Source organism: Puntigrus tetrazona, chromosome 10 (assembly GCF_018831695.1).
Source record: "Puntigrus tetrazona isolate hp1 chromosome 10, ASM1883169v1, whole genome shotgun sequence".
Lineage (NCBI taxonomy): Eukaryota > Metazoa > Chordata > Actinopteri > Cypriniformes > Cyprinidae > Puntigrus > Puntigrus tetrazona.
The window spans coordinates 496172-521852 of NC_056708.1; the positions used below are offsets into that span (position 1 = coordinate 496172).

General features: G+C 37.9%; 4 protein-coding genes across 5 annotated transcripts in view; 2 read left to right on the forward strand and 2 right to left on the reverse strand.

The window, feature by feature from the left end:
• The first annotated feature begins 8188 nt into the window (after positions 1-8188).
• sub1a (SUB1 regulator of transcription a) lies at positions 8189-9949 on the forward strand. Its single transcript, XM_043249978.1, has 5 exons — positions 8189-8329; positions 8751-8840; positions 9008-9127; positions 9229-9337; positions 9526-9949. Exons 2-5 carry the CDS (start codon positions 8772-8774, stop codon positions 9603-9605), a joined length of 378 nt encoding a protein of 125 aa, XP_043105913.1. The 5' UTR covers positions 8189-8329; positions 8751-8771; the 3' UTR covers positions 9606-9949.
• Positions 9950-11432: 1483 nt separating this feature from the next.
• Positions 11433-19465, forward strand: pstpip2 (proline-serine-threonine phosphatase interacting protein 2). 2 transcript variants are annotated; one of them, XM_043250441.1, is made up of 15 exons: positions 11433-11547; positions 12160-12260; positions 13071-13145; positions 13647-13681; positions 13747-13853; positions 14190-14252; positions 14957-15055; positions 16301-16346; positions 16870-16949; positions 17230-17328; positions 17402-17498; positions 18296-18368; positions 18447-18481; positions 18581-18651; positions 18812-19465. In XM_043250441.1, exons 1-14 carry the CDS (start codon positions 11515-11517, stop codon positions 18634-18636), a joined length of 999 nt encoding a protein of 332 aa, XP_043106376.1. In that variant the 5' UTR covers positions 11433-11514; the 3' UTR covers positions 18637-18651; positions 18812-19465. The 2 variants fall into 2 exon arrangements, with proteins under 2 accessions (XP_043106376.1, XP_043106375.1); XM_043250440.1 differs by having other exon boundaries at positions 18581-19465.
• Positions 19466-19611: 146 nt separating this feature from the next.
• LOC122352790 (multicilin) lies at positions 19612-24769 on the reverse strand. Its single transcript, XM_043250442.1, has 4 exons — positions 23473-24769; positions 23225-23299; positions 21385-21495; positions 19612-20401 (listed from the first exon to the last, which is right to left on the reverse strand). The coding sequence occupies exons 1-4, from the start codon at positions 23527-23529 to the stop codon at positions 19766-19768; spliced, it is 879 nt and encodes a 292-aa protein (XP_043106377.1). The 5' UTR covers positions 23530-24769; the 3' UTR covers positions 19612-19765.
• Positions 24770-24879: 110 nt separating this feature from the next.
• dhx29 (DEAH (Asp-Glu-Ala-His) box polypeptide 29) overlaps positions 24880-25681 on the reverse strand; it is a 14909-nt gene continuing 14107 nt past the window's right edge. Inside the window, exons 24-27 of the mRNA XM_043250438.1 lie at positions 25650-25681; positions 25414-25545; positions 25224-25320; positions 24880-25036 (exon numbers count right to left, since the gene is read on the reverse strand). The exon at positions 25650-25681 is cut by the window's right edge and continues 262 nt beyond it. Coding sequence (XP_043106373.1) covers positions 24981-25036; positions 25224-25320; positions 25414-25545; positions 25650-25681 — 317 coding nt within the window. The 3' untranslated portion in view covers positions 24880-24980. The remainder of the gene's footprint in view (positions 25037-25223; positions 25321-25413; positions 25546-25649) is intronic.

Consider the following 25681-nt stretch of genomic DNA (forward strand, 5'->3'; position numbering starts at 1 on the left):
AAAATGTTTTCACCCATATCCTCTCTCGCTTACAGTGCAAAAAGGATTTGGTGATATTTGTCCACTATTTGGCATGCTTGCACGTTTCCTGTGTTTCCTTTGCTCGCCTCAAGGCGGCAAAAGCAGCTGACGTCTACTCTAACTTTAGCATCTTTCTATTCAACCAATGCAGAAAGTGCTATCAAGTTGGGGTAAATGTTTGCTGACTGAACTACCTGTGTGCACCTGGACTTGATTCAGTTTTGTTTCGTTTGAAGAAGACCCTCAAGATGACTACAAAGAGAAGCATTTGTGATTCTGTGTAAAAAAATAAGTGCTGCTCTTTGGGGCAGTCTTGTTGGTGTTTGTTCATCGTGGGCTTCGCTCATTGCCATCGCTGCAGCTGCATACCCATTGTAAACACAAGAGGGTGCCGTTTTAACCAAAGTATTGGCAATCACTCTTTCTTTTCTGTACTTTAGATTAGTGTGGTTCTGTATTGTAATCCAGTAATTTCAACAATCTCGAAAATAGCATAATTGTTGCGTTTGCATGAAATGCTTAAATGTGTGAAAAGTCCACCCATGCCCAATAATGCTGATGATTTCCAAAGGTATTAACGCTGCAATCAACGTTTAATGGGCTATCAAAAATGCATATGTGCCAACGACCTCCCCAAACGCAAAGGTGTGTGGACCGCCTTTATAATGGGTGCTGCAAACCTCGCTGCTCAGACAAGCTCGTTCTACAAGCAGGCAGCACTCTCCTGATGCCTCTGCCTACACATGACCTCCAGAAATGTTTAGGAGTTTCAGTCGTCAAAAGGGACAAGATTTTCAACTGCTCCTATAGTCACCATCAGTACCCTCACAATGGCACTGACTTGTCTGTTGTATTGGGTAAGTGCTTTTGTTGGGGTAGTTTCAAGTGACCAGTGCTTCAGGAGATGATTACCAAGCTGAGTTCTACACGCAACAATCATTTAATCAGAGCATTCGACACACTAAGATTACTTCAAATGGGAGCATTGATTTGTCCTATGTTCATAAGTGCTTCTCTTTGGGGTAGTTTTAATGATGAAATGTACTGTGAGCAAGGATCCATTTCTTCTATTATTTGTTTGTTTTACTTTTGAAACAAAATGTTTTCACCCATATCCTTCTCGCTTACAGTGCAAAAAGGATTTGGTGATATTTGTCCACTATTTGGCATGCTTGCACGTTTCCTGTGTTTCCTTTGCTCGCCTTCAAGGCGGCAAAAGCAGCTGACGTCTACTCTAACTTTAGCATCTTTCTATTCAACCAATGCAGAAAGTGCTATCAAGTTGGGGTAAATGTTTGCTGACTGAACTACCTGTGTGCACCTGGACTTGATTCAGTTTTGTTTCGTTTGAAGAAGACCCTCAAGATGACTACAAAGAGAAGCATTTGTGATTCTGTGTAAAAAAATAAGTGCTGCTCTTTGGGGCAGTCTTGTTGGTGTTTGTTCATCGTGGGCTTCGCTCATTGCCATCGCTGCAGCTGCATACCCATTGTAAACACAAGAGGGTGCCGTTTTAACCAAAGTATTGGCAATCACTCTTTCTTTTCTGTACTTTAGATTAGTGTGGTTCTGTATTGTAATCCAGTAATTTCAACAATCTCGAAAATAGCATAATTGTTGCGTTTGCATGAAATGCTTAAATGTGTGAAAAGTCCACCCATGCCCAATAATGCTGATGATTTCCAAAGGTATTAACGCTGCAATCAACGTTTAATGGGCTATCAAAATGCATATGTGCCAACGACCTCCCCAAACGCAAAGGTGTGTGGACCGCCTTTATAATGGGTGCTGCAAACCTCGCTGCTCAGACAAGCTCGTTCTACAAGCAGGCAGCACTCTCCTGATGCCTCTGCCTACACATGACCTCCAGAAATGTTTAGGAGTTTCAGTCGTCAAAAGGGACAAGATTTTCAACTGCTCCTATAGTCACCATCAGTACCCTCACAATGGCACTGACTTGTCTGTTGTATTGGGTAAGTGCTTTTGTTGGGGTAGTTTCAAGTGACCAGTGCTTCAGGAGATGATTACCAAGCTGAGTTCTACACGCAACAATCATTTAATCAGAGCATTCGACACACTAAGATTACTTCAAATGGGAGCATTGATTTGTCCTATGTTCATAAGTGCTTCTCTTTGGGGTAGTTTTAATGATGAAATGTACTGTGAGCAAGGATCCATTTCTTCTATTATTTGTTTGTTGTTACTTTTGAAACAAAATGTTTTCACCCATATCCTTCGCTTACAGTGCAAAAAAGATATTTGTCCACTGCCCCTCAAGGCGCAAAAGCTACTGACGTCTACTCTAACTTTAGCATCTTTCTATTCAACCAATGCAGAAAGTGCTATCAAGTTGGGGTAAATGTTTGCTGACTGAACTACCTGTGTGCACCTGGACTTGATTCAGTTTTGTTTCGTTTGAAGAAGACCTCAAGATGACTACAAAGAGAAGCATTTGTGATTCTGTGTAAAAAAATAAGTGCTGCTCTTTGGGGCAGTCTTGTTGGTGTTTGTTCATCGTGGGCTTCGCTCATTGCCATCGCTGCAGCTGCATACCCATTGTAAACACAAGAGGGTGCCGTTTTAACCAAAGTATTGGCAATCACTCTTTCTTTTCTGTACTTTAGATTAGTGTGGTTCTGTATTGTAATCCAGTAATTTCAACAATCTCGAAAATAGCATAATTGTTGCGTTTGCATGAAATGCTTAAATGTGTGAAAAGTCCACCCATGCCCAATAATGCTGATGATTTCCAAAGGTATTAACGCTGCAATCAACGTTTAATGGGCTATCAAAAATGCATATGTGCCAACGACCTCCCCAAACGCAAAGGTGTGTGGACCGCCTTTATAATGGGTGCTGCAAACCTCGCTGCTCAGACAAGCTCGTTCTACAAGCAGGCAGCACTCTCCTGATGCCTCTGCCTACACATGACCTCCAGAAATGTTTAGGAGTTTCAGTCGCCAAAGGGACAAGATTTTCAACTGCTCCTATAGTCACCATCAGTACCCTCACAATGGCACTGACTTGTCTGTTGTATTGGGTAAGTGCTTTTTGTTGGGGTAGTTTCAAGTGACCAGTGCTTCAGGAGATGATTACCAAGCTGAGTTCTACATGCAACAATCATTTAATCAGAGCATTCGACATACTAAGATTACTTCAAATGGGAGCATTGATTTGTCCTATGTTCATAAGTGCTTCTCTTTGGGGTAGTTTTAATGATGAAATGTACTGTGAGCAAGGATCCATTTCTTCTATTATTTGTTTGTTTTTACTTTTGAAACAAAATGTTTTCACCCATATCCTTCTCGCTTACAGTGCAAAAAGGATTTGGTGATATTTGTCCACTATTTGGCATGCTTGCACGTTTCTGTGTTTTCCTTCGCTCCTTCAAGGCGGCAAAAGCAGCTGACGTCTACTCTAACTTTAGCATCTTTCTATTCAACCAATGCAGAAAGTGCTATCAAGTTGGGGTAAATGTTTGCTGACTGAACTACCTGTGTGCACCTGGACTTGATTCAGTTTTGTTTCGTTTGAAGAAGACCCTCAAGATGACTACAAAGAGAAGCATTTGTGATTCTGTGTAAAAAAATAAGTGCTGCTCTTTGGGGCAGTCTTGTTGGTGTTTGTTCATCGTGGGCTTCGCTCATTGCCATCGCTGCAGCTGCATACCCATTGTAAACACAAGAGGGTGCCGTTTTAACCAAAGTATTGGCAATCACTTCTTTCTTTTCTGTACTTTAGATTAGTGTGGTTCTGTATTGTAATCCAGTAATTTCAACAATCTCGAAAATAGCATAATTGTTGCGTTTGCATGAAATGCTTAAATGTGTGAAAAGTCCACCCATGCCCAATAATGCTGATGATTTCCAAAGGTATTAACGCTGCAATCAACGTTTAATGGGCTATCAAAAATGCATATGTGCCAACGACCTCCCCAAACGCAAAGGTGTGTGGACCGCCTTTATAATGGGTGCTGCAAACCTCGCTGCTCAGACAAGCTCGTTCTACAAGCAGGCAGCACTCTCCTGATGCCTCTGCCTACACATGACCTCCAGAAATGTTTAGGAGTTTCAGTCGTCAAAAGGGACAAGATTTTCAACTGCTCCTATAGTCACCATCAGTACCCTCACAATGGCACTGACTTGTCTGTTGTATTGGGTAAGTGCTTTTTGTTGGGGTAGTTTCAAGTGACCAGTGCTTCAGGAGATGATTACCAAGCTGAGTTCTACACGCAACAATCATTTAATCGGAGCATTCGACACACTAAGATTACTTCAAATGGGAGCATTGATTTGTCCTATGTTCATAAGTGCTTCTCTTTGGGGTAGTTTTAATGATGAAATGTACTGTGAGCAAGGATCCATTTCTTCTATTATTTGTTTGTTTTTACTTTTGAAACTAAATGTTTTCACCCATATCCTTCTCGCTTACAGTGCAAAAAGGATTTGGTGATATTTGTTGGTGAAATTCATTAAATGCTAGTCCATTCACCCCTTATTGTGGTGTGTGTCAGTATGTATTTTCTAAAAGGTATGCATATTTTACTCTAGATTTATAATTTTATGTTTTGTATTGACACAAATTTATCTGAATTGGATTCTGAATGTTTGTGTAATTGGCATGATACAATTGACTACTAATAATAAATTGTTAAATTTGATTTATTTTGGACACTCCTTAATTATTCTTTCTAGTAGATTAATGTGCAGTCTAGCATTTCCACAAATCTTTGGTAAGACAGAGCACAATTAACCTGTGGTTGACAGAGGGCAAAGCATTATGAAACTTTTGGATGCTCGGTCACCAAAATTAACATGGTGAAGTTGTGTCTGTATTTATTTAAACATCCTCTTTGTTCAGAGCATGCTGGTGGGTAGCTCACTTAATACATTATATTCACTCTTCACCCTCTGAGTAATATTCAAACTGCCAAATCGTGTTGAGGGTTCAGTGAAAGGGCCGCCTCAATTCCTAAGTGATGCTAGGTCCATAATGAAAGAAAGAATTAAAGAATTAAAGATTCACAGAATGATCAAATATCTAAATTTGAAGATATCTATCACAACCAATAATAAGGTCAGTTTGTAACTAAGAAACGCAAAGTAAGAGAGCAATAAATCATTATTGGAGTCGGCTAATCATCTTGACTAGTTAATTATGTGTGTATAAATATTCACAGCCGACTTACACCTGTACTACGACATTTCTTGCATTCAATCTTAGCCATTAAATCACAAACTCTACTCAAACAAAGCGGATTCGTACCATCTTTTGTCAACCTGAAAATTAATCAACCTTACTCATTAATCAAATCCACTCCAGCTGCAAGAGCAGCCATTAAAGCCTTGAACTCGCCCTCATTTGTCACCTCCGTCATCCCGCACATCGAGCATTGAGTTGCAGCGACAGGCCTTAAACTAGTCTGGGCCGTGCCCCAGTTGTCACTGCAACAAAACCTCACTCACTTTTCCAGCTCTTCTGGCCGCAGCTCTGCATGTAGCCAGGTCTCAAGCTGTCGTAGCAGTTACTGACATCCTCCACTAGTGGCACGGGCTTTGCTGCAAATGAGGTATTAATGTCGATGTTATCTTTTAACTACACCACAAAACATTCAATTACTAAAATTACATTTAAATGTATATATATATTTTTATTTCCTGTATTCTACTTAAAATCATCAATACAAATAAACAACTAAGGTGTATCATAATAAACCAATTGCAAACATTCATACATGCTTTGACAGCAGATTCAAAACTTTCTTTCTTTTTGTGGTTAAAGGAGAAGCATCTCTTTGTTTTATCAATGTAAAAAAGAGTTAGAAATCATTAAAATAAACTTGCTAAATGGCTAAATTCATTCCTAGCTCTCTAAATAAATAGGATAACCTGAGAATTTGTTAAACCTATAAAATTCATCCCGACAGCTGAAGTTCTGGAATCCTTCCACAAGACCATTTTACTGATGTGAAACAACCCCATCACAGTTCACCCTTTTTTCAGTGGCCTCCAGCTCTCACAGCAGATACTAGCTCAGAGGATGATTTAAGCGCTAGCATAATGTAATTTGCTTAAATTTGTGGCCTGTGTTCCTCTCTAACTGCTCTTTACTGCATTTAAAATAATTTTTGTCTTCCAGATCAATTTCCGCTCTCCTAAAGCATCCAGATAGCAGGCCGCCTGCTTACACCTCACCGCCTTACTCTTCTCAACCAATCACTACAACGATTTCAGCTACCGCACCACACACATCACCCAACAACATGGCATCCTATTCTTCCCACTTTCTCTCTTCTAGCTGTAGCGACAAACGCCACCATGACATTGCCTGAACTAGCCGCTCAAGTTCATCAAGTTCAATCTTACCTTTACCCTTTCAGGGTGGCCTGGGCAGGAGAGGTATCCATCAACTGGTCACTGGGGTTCCTCGGGAATCGCTTCTTGGTTCTCAGTTCCCCTCCTCTTCTCCACATACACTCCATCAAATGCCATTTATACCAGAACCAATAGAAGTTGTACGGCTGCAAATTTGCACGTTTGTTCTGATTACTGAATGCAATTTCAATTATTTATATAAATATTTAAAGATAAAACAAAATTATATGCATTTTTATCAAAGTACTTTGTTTTTGATTATTTGATCTACATTCAAGTGATGATAAAACACAAGGATAGAATAGAATGGATATTTTTGTTTTGAAAATGATTGATGGTTGGTTCTTTATTTTGATATATGATATGTTCTGTGACGAGTCATCTGCCTCTCCCCTTATTATCATCTTCACCCCGTCGTTGTGATGAGGCACACCTGAAGTCAATCGAGCCTCGTCCCCGCCGCTGTTAAATGCATGTGTGTGTGTTTTGAACTGGTTTTTGCTTTACACATTTTTGCTAAATGTTCTTTTACATTGCATTTCCTACATGATTTTTCACTTGCAGGGTGTAAGAAGAGAATGCAGGAACCGCATGATCTGTTGGATTTTCCTCTTAGTTTGTCCATTACATTGGTAGCCTGAGGAGAGGCTTACGGTAACAGCTAGAAGAGAGAAAAATGAGCGCCATACCTGTGAGATAAACTTCAGTCCTCAGTCTGACAAAGTCTTCGGGGATTCCATAATATATGAATACTGGGTTAAACAGAAATTGGGTTAAATCACATTAAAAAACACATAAAAATAGAGGCACATTGTGATTAGAAACTTGCATTCAATGTTTGTTTGAATGCTGCTGAGCAATAGCTGATGTAGCTGAAAAATATATGCTGATTAGATTCCTTCATAATTTCTCTGCTGACTTTTGTCTTGTCTGTAAATATGACACCAAACAAGTAAAATGCTTTTGTCTTCATGGATTGCCTACAAGGGATTTGAAATAAAACAATCAAAATGTAATTGAAGTGCAGAAATTGAGTTATCCTTTATGTTCATTTCAGTCATATTAACGCATGTGATTGAATAAACTATTCCTCAGTGGCGCCCACAATGATTGTAAATGCCACTAACAAGTTTAGCGTCTGCATCTGAGAAGAGGAGAATCACTGACTGCTGAATCTTGACCTTGAGAAGTCTTTATACTGATCATCTTTATTCTTGTGTAAGACAGCTCTTGAGTAATTTCTTTCATTCTGTGCACATCTTTGACACAGACAAAGCAAGACTAAATCTTGGACACAAGGTCATAACTGTGAGGGAATGTGAACACAACAGCATACATATTATACATGCATGTGCATCTTTTTTAATATTTTCATATAGGGCATTGTTTGACCTGTTGGTACTTTGATAGGATGTACTTGATTTGAATCTATCCCACATAAATATTATCTAGAAGGCTCTTCTGTTGCCAGTTCCTTCACACTCTGGGTAAACTATGTGTTTTGGTCAAATAAATTATGTTAGTATTATTTCTTCTTACCTTCTGTATTATAGAAATATATATATTTTTTCTATAGTAACTTATCTTTCTGCATCTTCAAGGGATCAAACATATTTTACTTCATCTCAGTCACCTTCTATATGCTGCCAACTTATTAATTGCAGCTGTTTTATAATATCAACAAACAAACCAAAAAAATGTAAGACGAGTGCTTCATGACGTCCTCCCGTGTCTATGCATTTAGAAACATTTAAAAACGTCAATAAAAACAAAAAAGAATGTGTGCAAAAACTACACTTCCCATCATGCAGTTCTTCAAGGGCGCTTCCGCAAGCGCGCGCTCTGCACAGGTTTCGCAGAAACGGATGTTCGCGCGCATCGAATGAGCTTCTGACTTAACTCTATTATACCCCACGTTTACCTTAAGACATCACGTAAGTCATTTGATACGTGCATCCTTTTATAATATTCGTGTACGACTATAATGCTGCAATAACAGGTCGTTTCATTAAAAGGAAACTGTTGGTAAATGGCCACCTTGGTGCGCGTTCATACGCTCGGCCTTGTTGGGTCTTATAGTAATTATGAACGAGCGACGCCATCGATTGTTTTCTCTTTAATGTATGCGTAAGGCAACAGGTTAAAGCGAAAGCATTGCTTCTTTGCAAAGCAAACGCAGTATTTGTATCGCAAACGCTTGTAAGCTAGAGCATCACTGCAAAGCACGAGGATGCAGCCATAAAGAAGTTGTTACCTGCTCGCAGATTGTGTTTATTTCTTGTTTCAAAGGTAATTGCAAGGAGTATATTGCTAAATGCATTCATGTTAATTACATATGTTTTTTTTTCTTTAAAGTGCATTGCCGTCGTTTTCAGAATGCCAAAGTCAAAGGAAGTGTTGTCTTCTACTTCAGACAGCGACTCTGACAGTGAAGTTGAGACGAAGGTATAGAAGTGAATATCCTCTAATTACGCTTTCATACAATTGATGGAAAAGCACGAAACACCCAGGAGGATTTCCATCTGCAAATGTGGACGTTTCTTAAAAATAACCACCGGTTTTGTGTCGCCAGAACATTAGAATGTAAGATGTGTGTGATGTTCTGTGTTCAGGCTAAGAGAAAGAAGCAAGCGGCACCAGAAAAGCCATCAAAGAAACAAAAAAGTGGAGAAACCTCAAAAGTGTCATCTGCCTCTAAAAGCAGTAGCAGTAAAAATGACAACATGTTCCAGGTGAAGAACGCTGCCAACACAAGCAGCTTAAAGCAGATTAGCTTCACACAATTATATATCATATAAAATGATATTATATGTATCGTTTTCTCTCTTTTAAGATAGGAAAGATGAGGTATGTGAGTGTTCGGGATTTCAAGGGAAAAGTGCTGATTGATATCCGGGAGTACTGGATGGACCAAGAAGGTGAAATGAAACCAGGCCGGAAAGGTAGGAGCGGAGTATTTCAGAAACACTTCAAATTATTACATATATTAAAACTAAAGCATTCTGTTTAGCATTCCGAGTGATGATGAGAACTAATAACTCATTTAGATGGATCTTGCCAACTTCAATGCTCAAAGCTCATATAATGTGAGGCTAGTTTTTATTTCTCAGAGTTCTGTTTGATGTTGTAGGTATTTCACTGAACCCAGAGCAGTGGAACCAGCTCAAAGAGCAGATGGGTGAGATCGACGACGCCGTCAGGAGAATATAACACCTGCCTGCTTTTTTAACAGATTCTTGCTCTGCCGTTCTGCTTCTGTCGCCCTCCAAACCTTCTCTGAATCCTCCCGAGACACGTCACGGTCCACGAGACCTGGCTTCATTTTGACTAATGTGTAATTGCTAAGTTTTTGTCTTTGTAGAGCACCACGCTTTCAAAGCCAATGTGGTTACCGGGACACTTTGTATGTATATTTTAGACTAGGTTTTATTGAAGTAGTTGTTCGTTGTACGTGTCTTTTTATATTTGAGATTTTCATGGTTGTGGGTTTTAAAGGGGTTGGCTAGAGAGAGTGAGTTTGTGCCCTTCGTTTTTAATAAAGATGGTAGACAAAACAAAGCCTGTTTTATTTTGAGTTGCATGGGGTTTTTTTGAACATCTATGAAGGTACAAAAATTAAAATTACAATGCTAAAAATATGTCCCTTTTGAACTTTCTAAAAAATTTGTTTTCAACAGATAATAATCAGAAATATTTATTAAGCAGTAAGTGAAGTAAAGATTAAATCACTGAAATAACTTCAGAAAAAATCAAATTTGTTGAAAAAACTGGCTTTTTATCTCCGTAAAAACTATTTTAAGGGTTAGGAGTCCTTTTAAATTAAAATGATTTTTCGACCCGATTTAAAAGATGTTAAAGTTTACTGCTGTATTTTATTTTATTATTCTTTTGACGGCTATGTCCATTAGAGCAGGTTAGATTCCTTTTAAATAAGATTATTTTAATATAACTTAGTTATAATTTATTTTACAGTCCGCTGGTTTAGAACCACTGGGCTATCGTGAGGACAATATGTGGATCACTGAAACGTCTGTTGATTACTTTGGTTTAAAAAGAACGTAAAAATAACCTAACCCTAGCTTGTGTAGTTTTATTATGTCTTGTTTGATTATAGTGGTATGTCATTAATTATAAACGGTCAATACTCAATGAATTTGCTTAATTTAGTCTATTTTAGTGTTTCTAAAGCTTGGATTACTACATGAAATATCTTCTGGACAACACAGGAAACACTAAACAACGTAAAGATTTCTTGTAGATCCTGCTAAATTGCCTAGAAAAGGTGGATAGACTGCCCTGCAGTGACCTTGAAGACAAAACCTTCTCAGTAACCACTGGGGAATTTTATCGGTTGGTTCCTTTATTATGCGGTGTGCACCAAAGGTCTATTTTTGGCCCTTTTTTTCACTTTATATGCTTCCTTTTTACCTCTGTATCATACCACTGCTATGATGACAATCTTCCGGGCAAAAAAAAAAAAGAAAAGATAATGGTTTTTCAAGTGCTGCGAGGAGATTAAATGTTTAATTAGGAATTGCATTGCGATTAAATGAAAGTAAATGCAAAGTTTCTTCTGAATTTAATTGGCTTTCTCCTGCAGCTGGCGTTTAACAACATGTACGAAATCTTGGGGTTACTTTTGATCGGTCACTAAACCTTGACATCAAATCAGTTCTGTAGTAAAGGTCATTGAAACGAGAAGTTTGGAGACACATTCTTATAATATCACATAATTATTATTGTAATTCCTCTGTATGGCCTGCCCGACACTAATTACAGTTATAGAATTTCCATTCAGAAAGAAAAAAGTGTTTTATGGATTATTGTTTTGGAGAACATCAATAATACAGTTGGGCCTCTAGATAGGGAGCATTTTCACCCACTCTACCCTACATTCTATTATATTACAGCACAGAGATGACTATTTTATCGCTTCGTCAGAGCTGTGAGTACACAGTTTAATCACTAGGTGGTGGAGCAGTCCACTGAAGTTCTGTGGACTCTGGTCGCGTTTAGGACCCTGAGGCGCGTCGCTCGCGCGATCCTCGCGTCTCTCTGAAAGCGTTATTACCAGCAGATACGGAACTTCACTTTCTGAGAGAGAACAGCATCCGACGCGATGAGAGAACTACGTTTCAAGGATAATTTTTGGGTAAGCTTGTCGTATTTTGGGGGACACGCAGAAAGGTCTAATTGAAAAATACAGAGGACAACCTGTTTCTTTAGATAATACTTGATGATAGACGGCGTGCTCTGATTTGACAGGAGTTTAACAAATAGTTAAGTCTTTTTGAGCTCGCCTGGATTTCCCTTCATAAGGGAAGTGTGTTCAGCACACAGTGTCCAGCCTTGGGCTTAATTAAAAAACCCAAACGGTTCATTCTTATTAAATATTAGGCTGTTACTATTTTTATTTATATATTGTTAAAGAGAGTATCTGAGAGTGCCGTCTGACTGAAGACTGAGACCTTATTAGGCAAAGCAGGATATAAGGAGCAATTTAGTTTTGTTTTCTTAGCTTTTATTTTGGGAGATATTTCATGTTGACTGTGGCTTTGGGTATGATGCCATGTCTGCCCCTCAGACTCATAAATTACAGAGACTGAGCTCTGGTGGGTAATGATAGTCAACAGTGGCTGCACAATGAGGAATTGGTGATTCATGTGGCACTTTGTGGATTCTAACAGTGTGACTATTGTGAAGTTACTTGACGAAACATTTTGTGTGTGGCTTAATATTATTTATTTTTTGGTCGTTGTATCAGAACACCGATATCATCAGCACAGCTGGATATGACAGCATCATCCAGCACCTGAATGATGGCAAGAGGACATGCAAAGAAATCGAGGATTTCATGAAGGCCAGGTGAGACACCTAGTCTGACACTTCAGCCTCGAATCTCGATGTTCTCACAGGTTTAACACATTACTCAAGTCTTTAAGTACAAAGGGTTTACTAGCATAGTTGCGAGATTTCCTGTTGTTGATGTGAACATTTTATACAGCTCTCATTTTTTTCCCAATGCTCCGCTGTGTTAAATCAAAGAGTTACAGAAACAAAGACTGGAAGTTATAGTCAATACGAAATTAAAACGAGCCACTTTACTTTCTTAAAGGGATAGTTTATCAAATAAAAGTTGCTAAGTTAAGTTGTTCCAAACATGTTTGAGTTTCTGTCGCACATAAAGAGCGCTGATAGCCAAACCAAACCAAGGTACCTTTTGACTTCATTATGAAAGAAAAAAATGCTATACAAATCAATAGGGACCAGAAACTGTTTGGTTTCCGAAATTCCTCCAAATAAGAATAAGAAAGAACTTAACGCATGATTAGTAACGTTTTAAGAAGTTGACTTTAGCTTTGATTTTATTTGTCAATGTATGACCTAATTTCTTGAAATCTTATTATCCTAGCGGACTGCTTGGGATACTCAGACAAATAAATACATTTCTTGATAGTGTTGCAGAGAAATGTAGAATTGTGTTTTCAGAGTTGGCAAACTGTGCTGGAGACAACTTCAAAAAAGTGTGGAAATATTTACTTGATTTGAAAAGAGTGACGCTAAATCTCAATATTCATGCCTTATACATTTCAGGCAAGCAAACCGACAGATGAACTCAATATGTCATTACGTACAAAACATTAATCTAAAATATAAAAACTCTTATTTTTTTAGAGCCGCGATAGAAGAAAAATATGCCAAGGAGCTGCTGGGTTTGTCCAAGAAAGTGTGTGGACACAGCGAGATGAAGTAAGTACCCAGGTGTACTTTATTATTTGTGGGGTTCATTAGCTAAGAACATCAAACTGTGTGGTTCTGGTTGAGAGGTATGCCATTCATATTTTAAGCCATCAGACTCTAAAAAGAGGAGCCAGAGCCACATCAGACTTCACAGTGTTTTAAAAAGCCATTAGCAAATGTGTAGCATGCATCTTACTGTTAGTATTCTTTACGGAGGTTGATTTGTTTAGTCAGATGGTTCTTGAGTGAATATGAAAAATCACTGTTGTTCTGGTTAGATATCGATCCCCTTAAAAAGACTGATACTGATGATCAACCTAAAGCACAACCTAAATAGTGTCTGGTTCGCTCACACATTTGTAGATGGTTTGTGGTTAGTGCCTTTGCTCTCACTTATGGGGGTGTGGAGAAGAAAAAATGTGGTTTATACCAGTGACTGATGTCAGAAATTTAAGTTGTTTTACTGCACAAAATGGACGTTGGTTACTCATCGACATTTTCTGTTTTTAGCACCCTGAAACGATCGCTTGATGTTTTCAAATTACGTAAGTAAATGTTTTTAAAGTGTATTGTTCTGTCACCCTCCTTTATGTTTAAAACGTGTGTTTAGAAACAGAAAATGTCAGTTTGGCCCATCTGCATTTGGCCCACACCATGAGGGAGGAAGCTAAGAAACTAGAAGACTTCAGAGAGAAACAGAAAGAGGCCCGGAAGAAGGTAGAGTGGACAAACAGCATTTAATACTTCATTATTTACTGATCAGATTAGAAGGGAAGTCTTTTTACATTACCATTGTGCCCAAATAGATTTGATAAACTTTTTATACCTGGAGATAGTTAGCACCCCCATTCATCTCATTGCTCTCGGGTGTTCAGTATCTACTCAATAATCTGAGGAATAAATGCGACCAGTTGCAAGTTAATGACTTACTGGCTGATGGCACCGTAAAATCATGTACCGTTTCTAATGTTTTGAAGCTGTAACATCAAAAATAACTTAATAAATGACATGAAAATGACAAAAAGAGATATGAACTGAAGTTTTTTTTTTCAGGTAGAACAGCATATGGATGTTCTTCATAAACAGAAGGCGGCACAATGTAAGAAAACGGCTGAGGTAAGTATGAAAGAGAGAGCACTTTGTATATTGTTATCTGTGCTGTTTCTAAAATAGTTGTTTCAGCTGCCCACTTTTCATTGGTACCTTATTTCCTTTATGGGAAGTATATGTTCTGATTTAGTGGCAGGAGGGAAGTGAATAAGTGCACCTGATTTTAGCTGCACAAAATGGGAAGTGATCTGTGCTGAATGACTTTGTTCATTAAAAGACAGCTTCTCATTCAAGCTTAAATGAAGCATTCTTGAAAGTGTTGAATTCAGGTTGGTAAATAAACCCTTAAGTTTCATTTTATTGGCCTCAAGGTGTCCCATGATGCATCAGTATTTACTAGAAAAGAACGTGTGATGTTGCATGCGATGCTTTCGTAGAAATAAACCAACCAATTTAACCATTAATTCAACCAATTATTTCACATCAATTTATTTTGAAATAATATTTTCCATATTTAGAATCCTAGTAAAGTTACAAAACCAAAATGTTTTATGTAGTAGGATGCGTGGTAGTTTGTTCCTCACGACCTGCCCTTCCATTTAAATAAATCTAATGAAATATTAAAGAGATATTAATACCTATAAATGAATTATAATTGTATATGTTTATGTGTCTGCCCTAATCTCAAGATTTGGATATCATGAGAAATGTGTGCACTTTTAGTTTGTAGTGAGCTGTTTACAGTGTAATAAAGGTGGGGTTTTTTTAAGGCGAAGAAGACTTATGAGCAAAAGTGTCGAGATAAAGAGGAAGCAGAACAGAACATGAACAGAAATGCCACCACCAGCAGTTCCAAGCAGCAAGAAAAGGTACGTAAGTAAATGGTGACAGTGCATCTATTTTATTTTCTGTCTTGTATGACCACAACAGTCTTGCTTTCACTTACATTTTAGTGCATTATATAGAAACCTCTTCTTTTCTGATCTTACTGCCCTGAGCAAGTTATATTTTTACTGATGTTCCAAAAGGTCAACTGTTTAATATTAAACTCATATGAGCAATTCAGACTAAGGCAGACATTTAGGAAGTGTGATAACTTCCCAATCACACTGATTAATAAAATACCTGACAAGAGATGCATTTAAAACATTTAACCAGTGCTTATCCAGTTTTACACCTGGAGACATGAAACACTCTTTTAAGGAAACGTTCACAGGAAAATTCTAATTCAGTCATCATTTAAGTCATTGCAAACCCGTATGGGTTTCTTTCTTCTGTCAAGCAGAGTTTTTTTAGTAGAGAAATAGTGCTGAAGCGCTGATGAGATCTGTATGTTCAAATGAGTGTGAAAACAGGAAAAAGAAACAGTCACTGCATATTTTAGATGCTGCGTTGTACCCAGAGCTTTCATTTGAGCTGGTCAAGCACACATTCCAGCCAATCAGAATCCAGCATTCTAGAATGATACGGAAGAATCTCAATGTTTGAAATTTACCAACATTCTTCAAAATATATTATTTTGTGTTGAGCAGAATAATGAAACTCATACAGGTCTAGAACAACCTGAGGGTGACTGAATCACCACACAGTTTTTGTTCTTTACTGAACTATCATTTGAAAATATAATGCAACACTAATCTTTCGCTGCCTTGCAAGAACTTGTATGTCCTTCAGGCGATTCAGATCCAGTTCTGTTTTGTGTGCTACACATTATGGATGTTTACATAGAGCACTTCATTTTATAAATGGAGAGATAAATTTGGGCCTAAATTCCATGGAGCTGCATCTCTTCAGAGGAGGCAAATGAGTTAGTAGAGCAATGCAGCATGCAAAACAAACCACGAAGGGCACGACTGGGTAAAGATGACTGCCGAGGGACATACAGCGCTGTGAATCATTGTAAAACATGGCAGCGAGGTTGGAAGTATTTGTACTGCCCTGAGGACAAGACTCTTGAAAGGCTATAAAACTTTTGCAGTAAATGAGCTATCAGTCTTCATCTCTTTAGAGACAGAACTGTTGTTGGAGAACAGCTAAAAAAGAGAGAAGAGCCGTTTATCTGACTTGAATGACTGTTCTGTTGTATAAATAATGTCACTCTCTTATACTTTTAGCTGTATGCCAAAACACAGCAAGCCAAGCAGACGGCGGAGGAAGCTGGTAAGAACCACGCTCCGATTCTCCACCGATTCAGTGAATCAGCAGCAAACCACTGAAACAGTGTAGTCTGATTCCCTTACGTTGAGTTTTAAGGCTTGTGTCATTATAAACCTATTATTCATATGTCAATACGTGCAGTACCAGACATACTTTTTCAACAGTATTTTGTAAAAATTAATGAAGTATGGTTGTTAGGTATTATCCCCTAAAAAATATTTCCTTGAAAGTAAAATGCAATTAAAGTAAATAATTGGGAAAAATGTTTGAAAGAAATAGTTTACATACCTATGTATTATTATGTGAGTGTATATAAAATCTAAATGCACATTATTAAGTATCTTTTGGTTATTAAAACTTAGTTTTTAGATTTGTTAAAATTACAGTGAAACTGATTTAAAGAATAAATGATTTAAATATCATCAGAAGACTTTGAAATATTGCGATGTGACTGTCTAGCTGTATTGCTCAACTCTTCTATTTCAGTTTGTGATTTCAATGCTCCTTGTTTGTTGGATTATGACAGACAGGATCTACAGTCAGAACGTGTCCTTGCTGGGGAAGCTGAGAGACGAGTGGCTGAACGAGCATGTCAAAGCCTGCGAGGTGAGCTCTACGCCCAACACCGACGGTGATCGCTTTTCACATCCATGACGAATCAAACTGATCATGTCAGGTCATGTGAAGCCTGCATACCTCTTAGAAAAGGCTTGTGCATAGAATTTCATCTCGACTGAACCATTGAAATCATTAAAGGTCAAACAAGCCTGTTGAGTTAGACAAAAAGTTACTAAATTAAATCGTGCTTCAACGAGCCGCTTTATATTTGGCGTTTGTTGGGGTATTATGATCTTTCTGCTTTGACGTCTTGTGCGTGTTCCCACAGTTCTTTGAGAGACAGGAAGTGGAGAGGATCAGCACCTTGAGGAGCGTGGTGTGGACTCATCTCAATCATCTCTCGCAGCAGTGTGTCACCAGCGATGAGGTAAACTGAGCGTGAGCGTCAGGTAGGAGCCGCCGATGGAGCTGGCCTCACCGTGTGTGTTTGTGTTACGCAGCTCTACGAGGAAGTGAGGAAGTCACTGGAGCAATGTAACATTCAAGAAGACCTCGAGCATTTTATCAACCTCAGAAGAACCGGAGACAATCCTCCAGGTACTGACGGCAGCACATCAAGATGTCCATGTTTGCATGAGGATGAAGGATTTCCCGGCACAGATGTACAAGACTGTGCTGAAGTTCCTCTAATATGAACACACTTTTACTGTGTGTTATGTAACTTTTTACCTCTAATTTGAATAGCAATTGAAATTCTGTTCATTTACCCACATTATTTTTTTTTTCTGAAATGAAAAAAGCAGCGTAAAATGATTCCATATGACTTTGTCCACTGAAAATCACATTCATTCCACATGTTCCTATTTGATGCACTGTCTTTGATTACTCAGATATTACTCTCTGACCACGCTACACTAAAATATACTCATGCACCAAAAACTTCTGAGGGGGCATATGGTTTACTTTTATGCAGTTTTATTTTAGCATTGAGTTACTTTTAATAATAATAATACTTTTTATCAGTTTTAATTTTGATAGTATTTTTTCTAATATAGTTAGTTTTATAGTTTTTAATATTTTAATTTTATCCCATTTATCCCATTTATTTGTTTTACTACATCAAGTTAAACTAAATTGAGAAATGTAGCCTTGGCATCTAACTGAAATTAAACATTTTTGTATTTTTTTCAGCTTGAGTTAAAGGTTTAAGTAACACTTTTTTTAAAAATGGTTTTTAGTTTCAGTTTTCTTTAATAACCCTGTCTTTATGCTGCCTTTGCACTTTTTAGAGCTTGACAGTCTTTCTCTTTGAGTTCCACTCAGAAATGAGCTGAATGACATTTTATGTTTGGACGAACTTTCTTGTAATGTTTATTAACCTGATCTTTTCTCAGCACCTGTTCCATACGAGAACTTCTACAATAATCAGAGATCAGCTCCCACTCGTTCCCTGCCCACAGCTGGCAGGTCAGCCCTCGCTCTTCACAGAAATCTACCTTTCAGTGATTAGTTTAAACCTCTCACATCTTCTTGTGCTTATTTCAGGAGAGCAGCAGCCCCTCCACCACCAACTGCAGAAAGTATGAAACTATTATACTGTATGCACATAGCCAAAAGTTAATGCGTTCTTTCTGTATGTGTATTCAGTTCCTGTTTCTTGTTGTATCTTTGTTTTTCAGATGATCATTTATACTCAACCGTAGCAGAACCAGGGTACAGCCTCATACGATACTAATAAGTTCGTGGCTCGGTAAGAATTTCAGCAGGAATGTAAACTTGTCGTGCAATTCACAAACAGTATGATATTAACGTTGGACCAAGTATTATACAGTTAATAATGTTGTTTATGAATACCTGGAATGCTCCCTTGAAGAAATGGTGTTCAAGTGATTCATTTTCCTCTTTTTCAGTCTTTGCAAGCCCTTTTGCTGCTCAGTAGGAATATGGTGAAGGCATTTTTGTTACAGTTGTATCAAGGGTTGAAAAACACATTAGTTAGCCTTTAATGCTGTAGCCAGCTTCCTCATACCATGTGGTGTGAAGCGGTTCCCTGTCTCTGTATGAACAAAAAACAAAACAAAAAAAACATTGTTAACTTGCTAACCTAAAATCCGAGCAAGCAAACACAGTGAGCTTTGACACTTTTACAATCATAAAACGTCAAATCCTGAAGTTCTCACTACAACGATAACATCACCAATGTTGTATAATATTTGTATTTTATTTACTGTAAAAAAGGATGTACAATTCTGCACTACTAGTGGCATCAAATGGAATTGCTGTGGGTTTGAAAAGCTTTACTGGGTTCAACCAATAGGGTGAGTTTGGAGGCGGGGCTACATGTTTGGCCAATGGAAAACAGGAAAGGATCTGTTCTTTTGTTATTTTTAAAATTCAGTTTTGGTGTAGCTAGTGGTCCAGAAATGACACATTTGATTTTTAAATCAGCTTTTTATAAAGGCCAAAAATATATAATTTATTTTTATTGTAAAATTCTACACACTGTCAATACAGAGTCCTGTATCACTGGATATGTTGCTTCAATAAATATAGTGTATATACGATTTGATCTCCTGTGATGAACATTGTGGCTTTACTGTTGAGAAGTGTCCGTTGAGTCGTGAATAGAAAGCGTTTTTCCAAGATTCTGAAGCATGCAGCCGGCCGACATTTTGTTTCTACACAAGGTCAGGGCTGAGGAGCAGTCACATTTGAAACCTTGCAGTGGAAAGTTCTTAAACCTCTTTCGGCGATGAACCTTTTGCACATTGGAATGTTCCATGGATGTTAAAAGGTTCTCAATCAATCAAAACAGAACAGTTCTTTTGATCTACATGGAACACTGCTGATTTTATAATACACATTCAACTCTTTGAATCATAAAGCTGTTCAGGAACCCAAAGGAACCTACAAGATCCACTCGGCGTGTGAGCGGTGAAAGCCTTTCCATGTGGGAAAACCTTGGTCTTTACTGTACTGTGGTCCCTGACTGCGGTCTTAAAGCACACTTTTCCATCATCTCCACTCGTGTTGAGATCAGATGTGACGGATGGGGTTTGTGTAACCACTTGAAGTCCACGGAAAGCCCCAAATACGTTCACCCTTTGTGCGATCAAGCCTCCGGAGGACATCTCAAGGCTCTGCTTCTGGGTCAGGTCTGAATCTTCACTTCGTTGCCGAGGAGCCTGTTCGACCCGGTCCAGCTGGGCCTTCAGATTCTCCTGGTCTGCCTGTACAAGTCTGGGCTGCTTGTAACCGGACAGACGGTTCAAGCCGGCGTCCTCAGCATCTTCACAGAGAAGGTCGTTCCAGCTGGACCACAGCTGCCGCTTGACCCCTGCTGCTGGGCTTTGTTTGTCAGCGGTGGTGGAGTTAGTCAAAGCTGTGGATGATGGATCTGATGGCTCTTCTCGTGTCAGCAGAGAGATCCAGCAGTGTTCAGAAGAAAGGTCCTCTGTGCAGTGTGATACAGAGTCTCTCTGGGGCGATGTTGTCAGAGCCTAACAGACAGGAAGTGGAATTGACAAACGGTCACTGAAGGGTGTGACACCAAACATGTGGAGGTCTTGCTGCCCTCTGGCTGCTGAAGCTTCACAGATATACATGTGGAAGGTAAAGTCAGTTTTTGAAACGCTTGACTTCTGAATGTTCAATTTAGCATTTATGTCGCTATTCTAATATCAAAGACATAGTAACATTTATATTACAAAACCTGCAAAAAATTCCCAATAAATGTAAACATATACAAAGTTATTTATTTAGAAAAGTTAAGAAATGTTAAAATTACTGTTCAAAGTGGTGTATTTTTTCACCTTTTTCCATTGGAATAACATGCACAGGTCAAGCATCCACAATTTGTTTTAAATAAAATGTAGATTTTATGCTGAATTTATGAGTTATCACTGCAATCTATGGAAGCCTTTTTCTGTCATTAATTTTTAAAAAAATGCTGAGTAAAACCTCAAAATTCTGAGAAAATGTCAGAAAGGTCAGTTTAAGATATTAAATTAAGCATTTATGAGCATTTAGGAAAGTCAGATAAAAAGTCACAAAGTAACATCTTTTAGTTTGTGTGAAATAAACTCGTTTAGGACTTATTTCTCAGAAAAGAATTTGTAAAAATTCACATAATTGCATACAACATTTAAACAGAATTCACACTTTTTCGCTGAGTCTTGCAATACTGTATTTTTCTTAGAATTGTGAAAAACAAAAGTCAGAATTGTGTGATAAATAGTCATAGTTTTTTCTGTATTTATAAATTCAGAATAGCAAGACAAACATTAAATAAATGGGTAATGCTAATGTTTTTATTGCACTTCTAACTTCTTCCTCAGATAAAAATGTGAGAAAAATGAAACATGAGAAAAAAATCAGTATTGTGACATTTTTCTCAGATATAAAATGTAAACTCAGAATGACAAGAAGAGTGTCAACCGTACACTGTAATAGCTTTGATTATTTTCTGGAACGAATGCTTTACTTCTAGTATTGTGGCGTGATGTTCAGTCTGTTTGGCCAGATCTCTCAGCTGGGCATTAGTCTCCTTCAGGGCAGATATTTCCTCTTGTCTTCTCCTGAGTGTGGCATGAAGCTGCAGAGAGACACGTGATTATTGCTCACTAACACAGTTAGTGAAGTATGTGAGTACTGGCATGAGGTAATGTGATTCATAATGATCCCTCATTCAGAGTCACTCGGTCTGCATACCCGACTGAGAGAAGGATCTCCATCACGTTCATGTCTTTTCATAAGAAACAGCTAATCGGACGTCACGCGGCAGACACTGAATAGATAGCTCAGTTATTTGAATTACAAATAGAAACACAAGATAATCATTCCTGAGTCGCTAAGAAATATAACTTTAAAGAGAAGTGGTCAACAATTATGTCACATGGGACATTTTTATGTAGCAATCAGCAGCTGCAGGGTGAATATTTTTCCAGTTCTCTAAAATGTTTTCAACTTGTTAAATCCCACAGGTTAGGTCTGGATTTTAAGATTAAAGCTGTTTAAATCCAATTTGCCTCTTTGAAAAGTTCTCTTCGTTACATTGAATGAATAGATGCAGACAATCGTCTTTTTTTATAACTATAGGCTGTTATGTAACCTTGCTGAGAACGAGATTGTGTAGTTTTGAATAAACCTCAATTTGACCAACTTCTTAAAAGCTTTTTTAGAGAAGCCAAGAAGTTTCATTTTCAGCCCGAGGAGTAAAACTCATGCAGTCACGAATCTCAGGATGATTTGAGAATAAATGAGTTTCATGAATAGTCTAATGCTGGTTAATAAAGCTAAGTTTACTTACATTATAAATACAGATAAACATTATAGGCTACCGAAAGCTATTTTAGTTCTTCTCGCTCTGTAACATATCCTTAAAATATGTTAGAAAACGAATGAAAATACTATTATTTCTTATGATTCTTCACACGTGCAGTGTTTGGTGGATGAACTATATAAACTGAGTAGTGATGGTAGCTGCTTTTTGATGATGAACAGGCCGAGGTGTTTTAATGAATGCGTGCCGATCGCTTGAATTAGTTTCTTATGACGGCAAAAACGACTGAGACATCATAGTCCATTTTTATTTGTGTAGTCACAATAACAAAACACTGCCTTACAAAATAAAGAAAACAAAGCGATGTCGCTCCCTGTCATACAGGCTACTGATTTGATTTTGCTATTGATTTTGTTGCATTAGAAAAGATGGACAGAAACCTAGGCCTAGAACTTTTACTTACTTTACTTTAGTTTTTCTTTCATTTCTTTTCATTTCATTTTACCAAGTTCTACGTGTTCCTGGATCAATCTTTGTTGACCAATCAGATCTGAAGAACTATGTTATAGTGTTTGTAAAGTTTAGGCTTTCAGTGGCATGCATCTATCATTTTCTTTTGGTTTTTAGCATTACTCATGGGTAAGGTGTAGAGACGTGGTCAAAATTACATTTTTGTATTAAAATGTTGACCCAGGAACACACAGAACTCAGAAATATCAGGACGTGTGTTTGTTCAGTGGATAAAATAGTGCTAGGAAGACACTGGGATGTCAGATGAGCATTCAGACGACGTCTTGACGTGTAATTGTTTGGCAGTCAATGAGAAAGTCACAAGACTCTCAGTTTTCATCAAAAATACCTGAAATTGTGTTTCGCAGACTAACAAAGCTATACGGGTTTGGAACGACATGAGGGTAAGTGATTAATGACAACATTTTTAATTTTGGAGTGAAGTAACCCTTTAAGAGAACTGGGGTCGAGTTAGCTCAGTCAATTAACTTTAAATGAAAACAGAAAGGAGGTGATTCTGGGTTAAACCTACCTGTCTGTTCAGCTCTAGAGAGAGATCCAGACCTGCGTTTTCTTCAAGAGTCATTAAATGTGTATCAGTGCTCACCTGTGGACAAGATACAAGATATAGAAATTAACACTGAATTCAGAGCATTTTTTTTAAATAATAAATAATTTATAGCCTAATACAACAATATTAAAACGTATTACAATGATAATGAGAAATGATCAAACTGTGTATCTTAATGTATTTTTTTTCTGAGGTAAATCACATCTGACCTGTGGTGAAGTCCAGCAGATCCTCGGCAGGTGATTGGTTGGCTGACAGCGCTGCATGCTCCTGCTGATAGAAATGTAATTATTTATTGTTGTGTTATTAAATCATTCGCGTGCAAAGTCCTAAACCTCTGTACTGAAGCGGGATGCCGTGATAAAGCAGCGGAGGGCGTCACGTCGCCGAGAGACGGTTGTCTGACCGTTATCGTCAGGTGAGTCACGTGACCCTCGAGTCCGCGCGCTTCAGAGCGCCCGTTCAATTGAGCGCCAAACGAAGCCCCGCCCACTCCCTGTCCTGAATCCCTCAGAGCGGTATTAATTCTTCAGAAGCCGTGTTTGTTTGGAGAAAATACAACGCGTCCTTAAAACATTTCGTAAAACAACGTCAGAAGAGAATAACCTTTTAGTTTGTACATTTTTTTAAATCAGCTACTGTTAAAAATGTTAGGAATATTTCTTCAATTCTAATAATAAACCCTCGGCCTATACACAGCCAGCTAGACACCATTAGCGGGACGGGTTTTTATTTTTCAGTTTTTAATTATTATGAAAATAATGATTTGAGGACCACAGCATTTTATTATTAGAGGCAGAAGTTCTGATAATATCAATAATGATAAATAATAATAAACCGGCAGACAGCGAACACATTTAGCAAACTAATTGCAGACAGGGCTGATGTCGGCCAGACACTGAGACCACAGGCCTACACCATCTCTTAATTAAAAGATAACGAATGTAGGGGTGTTTTTATAACAGTTCAAGAGGCCAAATTGTTTTGTATACACTCACACTTACACATATATACATATATCTACACATAACCCATCAATACCTACATAAACACGTACACAAATATCAACACTACATCCACATCCTCTTATGCTAATAATAATGGTACCATTGTAAATAATGTATGAGATATGTTTGTGTAACATACACACAAACATTATATTCTATAAGGAGTGTACACATGAAGACCTTTCTCTGCTGGAAAGAACCGTGTTGTTGATGGGTTTGTCAGGAAGCACACTAATGTACTTATTGATTATTCAGTTTTATAGGCTTTTACAACAGATAGACATTCATTTAGAGCCATAAAGACTATCAGAGTACTATTACACAAACATAATGCTTTTTGTGTCTTTTCTCTGAATAATATAAAAAAATTGCGTCCTCAAAAGTCTACTGTCAGACACATTACTCAAGATAACTTTTAATGTCTATTATTCATCTATAATAATTGCGTGTCAGACTTAAGACATGAACAGTCACATCATTTAAGTCACAATTACAAGACCATCGTTTTATTCTTTCAATAACAAACCAGTTAGATTATAACCACAAGAGAGTTTCTCTGCATTCTTACTGGAAAGAGTCTGTTATGATAAAGAACACCACAAACATTTGTTTGTTCTTAAAATAATTTTATTCTGGTTTGGCAATATAATTTACATTTTCTCGCCTCAGTGAGGTTTGCCACCCTTTCAGTAAAACCAGCAGCCACTTCCTCAGAGCGTGTTTTCTGACTTGATCAGTTCTGTAATGATTTGAATGGTTTTCTCGTCTGAAGAGGAGAGAAATAAAGGAATCATATGTGTGTTCAAACAGAAAGACTGCACTATTATTCTACAAATATATAAAATTAAATAAAATACAAATACATACAATAAAAATAGAAATTTAATTTAATTTATAAAATAAAATAAAAAAATGTAAAAAAAAAATTATTTAATAAAATTGAAATAGTTTACCTTCCAAGTTCATTTTGGGGTTGGCCAATTTCCTCTCCAGGAGGGAGTCGATCAGTTTACGAAGGTGTTTGAAGATCACGCCGATTCTGACTGGAGCCTGATGGGAAGTGAAACGCTGTTAACTCTTCTCACTAGAGTCATCTTACAGTTTGACGGTCGGTCAGGTCTCAGCTACAGAAGCGTTCCTCACCTGGAAGTAGATCCATCCGTCCAGAGAGATGAGTCTCTCCCTGTGCTGCACGTCGATATCTCCTCCGAACAGCAGCATTGATAACGGAGAGATCAGCGTAGTGTCTCTTAGGAACACCTTGGTGTATTTCACCTGTCGAAAACAGTGCTTCCAGTCATCCATCGAGGAAATAAGAGATCTCTTCCAAGAGGTGTCACGAAAGGTCAAAGTGATGTGTTAAAGTTAACCAAGCGCACCTTCTCCTGGAAGAGCAGCCAGCCGTGGGTCT

Bases quoted from the DNA above. Each gene is read 5' to 3' on its own strand.
- sub1a (XM_043249978.1), top strand. From the start codon at position 8,772: ATGCCAAAGTCAAAGGAAGTGTTGTCTTCTACTTCAGACAGCGACTCT. The intron at 9,128-9,228 runs GTGAAGAACGCT...CTCTCTTTTAAG, and splicing joins AAAATGACAACATGTTCCAG to ATAGGAAAGATGAGGTATGT. The intron at 9,338-9,525 runs GTAGGAGCGGAG...TTGATGTTGTAG, and splicing joins AATGAAACCAGGCCGGAAAG to GTATTTCACTGAACCCAGAG.
- LOC122352790 (XM_043250442.1), bottom strand. From the start codon at position 23,529: ATGCAGCGCTGTCAGCCAACCAATCACCTGCCGAGGATCTGCTGGACT. The intron at 21,496-23,224 runs GTAGGTTTAACC...GTCTCTCTGCAG, and splicing joins CTCTAGAGCTGAACAGACAG to CTTCATGCCACACTCAGGAG. The intron at 20,402-21,384 runs GTAAAGCATTCG...CCTGTCTGTTAG, and splicing joins ATCACGCCACAATACTAGAA to GCTCTGACAACATCGCCCCA.
- pstpip2 (XM_043250440.1), top strand. From the start codon at position 11,515: ATGAGAGAACTACGTTTCAAGGATAATTTTTGG. The intron at 12,261-13,070 runs GTGAGACACCTA...TTATTTTTTTAG, and splicing joins GAGGATTTCATGAAGGCCAG to AGCCGCGATAGAAGAAAAAT. The intron at 17,329-17,401 runs GTAAACTGAGCG...TGTGTTACGCAG, and splicing joins AGTGTGTCACCAGCGATGAG to CTCTACGAGGAAGTGAGGAA.